Source organism: Pieris rapae, chromosome 7, assembly GCF_905147795.1.
Source record: "Pieris rapae chromosome 7, ilPieRapa1.1, whole genome shotgun sequence".
Taxonomy (NCBI): domain Eukaryota; kingdom Metazoa; phylum Arthropoda; class Insecta; order Lepidoptera; family Pieridae; genus Pieris; species Pieris rapae.
Genome location: NC_059515.1, coordinates 9,107,096 through 9,113,641, shown reverse-complemented (window position 1 = coordinate 9,113,641; position 6,546 = coordinate 9,107,096). Strand labels below are relative to the sequence as shown.

General features: G+C 33.0%; 1 protein-coding gene across 1 annotated transcript; it reads right to left on the bottom strand.

The window, feature by feature from the left end:
- Window positions 1-664: 664 nt before the first annotated feature.
- LOC123689371 lies at window positions 665-5,596 on the bottom strand. The gene is made up of 2 exons (XM_045629010.1): window positions 4,261-5,596; window positions 665-765 (listed from the first exon to the last, which is right to left on the bottom strand). The coding sequence occupies exons 1-2, from the start codon at window positions 5,594-5,596 to the stop codon at window positions 665-667; spliced, it is 1,437 nt and encodes a 478-aa protein (XP_045484966.1).
- Between the last annotated feature and the right edge of the window lie 950 nt (window positions 5,597-6,546).

The window sequence follows — 6,546 nt, the reverse complement described above, 5'->3', positions numbered from 1 at the left end:
AAAAATACACCACTTTGTGGAACCAGCTGCCCACTGAAGTGTTTCTGAACCAATTCGACTTAGGGGCCTTCAAGAAAAGAGCGTACCAATTCTTAAAAGGCCGGCAACGCACTCGCGAGCCCTCTGGCATTGAGAGTGTCAATGGGCGGTGGTATCACTTAACATCAGGTGAGCCTCCAGCCCGTTTGCCCTCTGTTCTATAAAAAAAAAATTATGGGGAAAGTAATAAAAACCTTAAAATATAACAAATAATATTTTGGTACATATTAATTTTTCAAAGTTAATTTTTATGGTATACATACATCAATAATCTATTTCTATTTTCAAACATAAAATAGACACTATAAAATTGACCTACATTCTGAAATATGGCCATAAATACGATACAACCACTAAATATTACAACAAAGTATTTGATCCGCTATTTAGCTTCACGAATAGCATTGTTATAATCGTAAAATTAATAACGTTTAATAATACTAGCAATACCGGCTTTGTTTTGAGCTACCAGTGGTTGTATGAGTCACGTACTAAGGCTTTACATCAATATTGTTACCTTTTGTGCGTAATACTAATGAAATATTTTTTTAGGTTCAACGAATCGAGATTTGAATGAAAATATTTTAAAACAACTTGTTGCTTACGAAGGCATCGATGGGGGAAGTTATGCCCAAAGTATAAGGTAATCTAAGACCGATACTATCCCATTTTCATCAGTTTTTCTTCCGATCGCTCGCTTAGCCATTAGCCATCTTCTTAATGAACCTGAAACGGCAGATTCAGGTAATCTAGCTTAATTCTATTTAGACTTACGTGTTAGTAATAATATAGCTTTGGTTAGTTAGTTAGTTTGCTTTGAAAAATAAAATTTATTGAAGTATTCTCTACTTTAATGTTTCGTATGCGTTTTTGAAAAGAAAAATTAAAGAAAATACATCAAAGCGTTTCCACAAGTTAGTCTTCGCTCTCAAATTACGATGAACACATGCTCCCAACATAACCGATGATAAATACGCCACACATTTATTATATTTTATTGCGAAACATTTCAAAATTGAAATATTTGTTTATCGCCATTTGTGGTATTAGCTGTGTTAAATTGCGTCTTTTGTTTAATGTTTAAAGAACTTTATTTCTCATTACAAAAACAGAAATATTTTATTTACATGAGAAACTTAATATTAATATGTATATATTACTAGCTGACCTGGCGAACTTTGTTCCGCCTTAATGGCAATAAATAAGCAGTTTGGGTTTTTTTATTGGAAAAAATACAAAAAAATTAAATACCTACATTAATCATTCATTATTATTTCTGTATTTTAGTACATAGGTTGCTCTTCCCTTAAGTACCTTGTGATACACATTTTTTCATTTTTTGTTTTATTATCAGGCGCAAAAACAAACAACGCTGATGGTCTTCCGACCCGTGAACATGCCACGTATAATTGACCATGGGAAAAACATGAATGTTCTAGATTTAAACCACAAACTTTTAAGGATTGGCCTTGTGATTTGTTGATGGTCATGGCAAATGCAAGACGTATCGGAAATTGAAGTCTTTTAAATTCAAACGGCATTTCGGTTGGGATCATCGGGATCCTCGGAATAAGAACTTCCTCACCTTTGAATTTTCCTATCATTATCGTAGCGTAAATTACATTGTTCTTCAATTTTCTAACCACCAAACGCATACCATTATGTAGTTCAGGTCATCTACATCTTTATTCTTTTTCTTCTTTTTTATCAGTAAGCAATGTAACTCTCATGTTTGTTGTCAGCTGCAGTTTCGTCACATAGCGCCATAGATTTGACGATTTGAGGCAAGCGTTTATTTCGTCGACAGCCGTAGATCTTGGAATTACTGGCAGTATTTGGCGGAAATCGCCAGACAGTAAAATCATTGCTCCTCCAAAACATCTCGATTCATTGCGTAAATCTTTTAATGTTCGGTTAAGTGCTTCCAATGCACGTTTATGCGCCATTGTGCATTCGTCCCAGATGATGATTTTCGATGCCGCTAAAACTTTGGCCATTGCTGAGTGTTTTGCAATATTACACGTTGGTTCTCCAATAGTTTGAAGATTTAACGGTAATTTTAATTCTGAATGAGCCGTACGGCATCCTTCTAACAATGTGGCTGCTATTTCAGAAGAAGCAACTGCAACCGCTATGTTGGATCTCGCCCGAACAGTTGCTAAAACTAATGACATGAGGAATGTCTTGCCAGTTCCACCAAGGGCATCTAGGAAATATAAACCACCATTTTCATCATCGTTTGCCTTCATTAAAGTATCATAAACTTCCTTTTGTTGGTATTTCAACAGGGGTACATTCGTTTGAACTACTAAATCTAATTCCTGGTGATCATATTCACGTTCCCGTTCCAATACTCGATTAAATGCGTCATTCGACAACAACAACAAATAGAAACATTCATCATTCTTTGGATGAACTGTATACATACGACAATACCGAGTTTTATAGTTCTCTTCACTGTTTATACGAATGGGCAATAGCACTATCATTATAATTAAATTGTAAATTGTAAAAATAATTAAACGTATTTATTTAATAGAAATATTTTGAATATTGATTTCTTACAAATATCAAATTGTCATATATACGTCATTACACAGCTGTCATTATACGTCAATTACATAGCTATCATTTGCGTTTTATTATTCCAAGTCTGATTCTTATTTGTTATACCACTTTTTATAGTGACTGACGTTTCATGTCAAGTCCCACGGGAACGCTGTCGAACGGGATAAAAAGTATCCTATGTCCGTCTCCTGGCTCTAAGCTACCTCCATACCAATTTTCACTCAAATCTGTTCTTTCGTTCTTGAGTTATAAGTGGTGTAACTAACACGACTTTCTTTTATATATATAGATATACGAGCGAGATACACGTCGCCATTAGCCGTAACAATTTTAGTCAGCTATGTTCATTCTAACATGCATCTTTAATGCCTTTTTGAATTTGTCAAACACTCCAATATTGCGAATTTGAGATGGTAATTGGTTAAATAATTGCACACCCTCATACCTAATAGATTTCTTCAAATAATTTGTACGCGGCTTCGGTAAGATAAGCAAACTCGCTCGACGAGTATTGCGTGTCGTTGTGTGTTTGATTTTTTTAAACGACAAGTAACTATGGATAGAGTTATTTAAAATTTTTTTTTATCAAAATACAGGTGCTATATACATACAGTTGTTTAATTGTCATAATTTTGGTTTCTTGGTAGATTTTATTAGTCGGTGTTAAAAAATTGTATCTAAATAATGATTTTATTAATTTATTTTGTAGTGTTTGTAAGTTAGAAATTATGTTTTTACATGCCGTACCCCATATTTCAATTAGATATATGAAATGTGGCTTGACTAAACAATTATAAATTAAATGACGTACGGATTGAGGAATACATTTTGATATTGACCAAAATCTGCCTATAAGTGATTTTAGTTTGGTAATTATGTGTGATATATGAAAGTTCCACTTTAAATATGTATCTATTCTAAGACCCAGATATTTTTCCCATTTTTTGTTAGTGATTTCAACGTCTTGAACTTTTAACGGTTGAAACATAGGAATGATTTTATTTTTTGCTCTGAAAATTACATAAGATGTTTTTGAGATATTTATGGTTAGCAGATTTTGTTGAAACCAAGAATATAGGGAATTTAGGTCTGACTGAGCTCGAGCAACCATAGTCTGGATATTTATACCGAAATAAAATAAGCAGGTGTCATCAGCGTAGAGAGTGATTTGGCCATGTAAACCGAGCTCGTGAATGTTATTAATATATATTAAAAATAACAGTGGACCCAGTATAGACCCTTGTGGGACGCCGCATGTTACTGGTATTTCTGAGCTTTGAGCATTACCTATTTTGACTATCTGGGTTCTGTTTGATAGATAAGATTTGAATAATTTTAGCGCACAACCTTTTATTCCTATACGATCTAATTTTTTAAGCAATAGATTGTGGCTTACGGTATCAAACGCTTTTTTCAAATCTATAAAGACACCCAGCGCCATTTTTTTAGAGTCAATGTTTTCCTTTATATGACTGATAAGATCGACTGTGGCTGATAAAGTGCTGCTTTTTGATCTAAAACCATATTGGCGTTTAAAAATAAAATTGTTAGTTTGTAAGTAAGTATCAAGTCTTGAATAAATAATTTTTTCTAATATTTTTGAAATTGAAGGTAGAATGGATATTGGTCTGTAATTGCCGGGGTCAGTTTTACTGCCTGATTTATAAATAGGAGTAACTTTGGCTTTCTTTAGAGAATCCGGAAATTCACCTTTATGCAGCAGCTTATTAAAGCAGACCGAGAGATATTCAGAGAGATCATTGATAATGCATTTTATGGTTTTAGTATTGATTCCATCTATTCCAGTACTGCAATTTGTGTCTATTGTTTTTATTATATTTGTTATTTCAAGTATTGTGCATGGACTGAAGTTAGATAATTCAGCATTAAGACTTTGAGGAAGTGCTAATGTAAAATTAGTGTGAAATTGTGTTGGTATTTCATTAGCTAGTTTCAGCCCTATGGTAGAAAAGTATGTATTAAAAGCTGCACAAATATCGGTTGTTTGAGTTAACTCTTTGGTGTCTATTATAAGTTTTGAAGGTGTGCAATCTTTGTTTAATTTGTTACTAGCCAATTTATTTATTAGACTCCACATTTTTTTTGGGTTATTAGCGTATTTAACAAATTCGTTGGAGAAGTAATTATCTTTAGTTTCCTTTATCCTTCTTTTGACCTCGTCTCTTGCAGTAGTATATTGTGCTTGAACAACTATATTTGTAGGATCTTTTTTCAGTTCAGCCCATAATTGGTTTCTATAATTAATTGCATTAATAGCTTCTCCATTTATCCAATCTTTCTGAGGTGGATTAAGTATCTTTTTCTTCACTTGTTTACATTTCCTTACACAGTCCTTAATGGTCTCTTCTAGTAGAGAATAATCAAGTGTTGCTATATCTAAATTGTAGGTCTTGAATAATTTGTAAAATCTTGAATAATCAATGGCTTCATATTCAGAATATATCAATTGTGGGGCTTTGGATTTTTTTAATTCAATATAAAGTTGCCTATGGTCAGACATTCCAGTCTCAATAAATGCCATATGAAAACAGTCATCTCTTAGATTTGTACATACGTGGTCGATTATTGATTTTCGTGTTTTCGAGTCACGTGTATAATATTTTTTCTGAATTTTGTTTATGATGCTATATCCAGCCTCGTCCATTACATCCATATATTGCTTAGTTTGTTTATCACTCTTTTTCACTAAATCTATATTAAAATCCCCGAAAACTACAGCCCTCTTTCTTTGTACTAGTTGCGATCGAAGATCTTCTAAAAACTTTAGGAAGTTTGTATCTCCAGGATTATATACAAGTCCAATTTCGGTGGCATATCTGTCTAATTTGACCCACAGGTAGTTGTTGCCGTCTTTATATGTTGACTCAGACAAACTATGTCTTATACTGTTATGGACATAAGTTGAGACTCCACCACCTCTAAAATCCGATCTATAATTGAAATAATGAGTGTAGTTTGGTAGATTCATCTCTTGGGCCTGAGTTTCATTAGTGATCCATGTTTCTGTTATGAGTACGATATGAACAGTTTTAGAAATTGTTTTTAAAATGCATTTGAGTTCATCAAATTTGCCTTTCACTCGGATACTCCTAGCATTAAGGTATAAGAACGATAAGCGTGACTTGTGCGGCTGTAGCTGATATCTGCTTTAGCTGAATTCAATTTCAAAGTACACAAAAACAAGCTTATTTGTATCCGAATGTAAAATAGTATTTTAATTGTAAGGAAAATAATATAAATTATTCAAATGTATATTTGTTAAATAATTTTTATTCAAAAGTATAATAGCACTAATGATTTGTTGTATAGAAAGTCGTAAGACAAATTTACTTAATAAACATAGAGATGACAATTATCTTTAAATTATAATTTCGTTCAATGCCATCAAATTTTTCACCAGAAATGCTTTGCTTTTTACGCTATTGATAATAAATGATTACTTGACAACATCTTAACGCTTAGCTTACGAGAAAGAAAGCTCAAAGTTCAAATGAAAGGATAAATGCATGGACATTTTATCGGTATTTCCGTATTTAAACAAGTGTTCCACTGCGGAGATCCTGATTGTATGAAATCGTACATTACAGAGCACTCGAAAATGTCTATTAGAGAGAGAGATAGAGATGTAGACCGATAGGGAAATCCCTAATAAGTATATTTAACCTCCCTTACATCTTGTTACTTATATTCAGGTTTAAAGAATAAAGTAAACCACTTAGCCTATTAAGAGTGGAATTTCTTTAGCGAGTCACTCGAGCTGAACAAAGAACGATCAATCTTGATCACAGAGACAAGCAAAGAGGACATTCTTTTAAACTTGGAAAGGCTCGTATCAAAATATTTTTCTCTTATCTTAATGGGTCGGACTTAAATCTAATAGCATGCATTAGCCCAGTTAGCTTAGCTATCCTTGTTAAA

Bases quoted from the DNA above. Each gene is read 5' to 3' on its own strand.
- LOC123689371 (XM_045629010.1), bottom strand. From the start codon at position 5,596: ATGAATCTACCAAACTACACTCATTATTTCAATTATAGATCGGATTTT. The intron at 766-4,260 runs GTAAAACTGACC...CTGCCGTTTCAG, and splicing joins TCCTATTTATAAATCAGGCA to GTTCATTAAGAAGATGGCTA.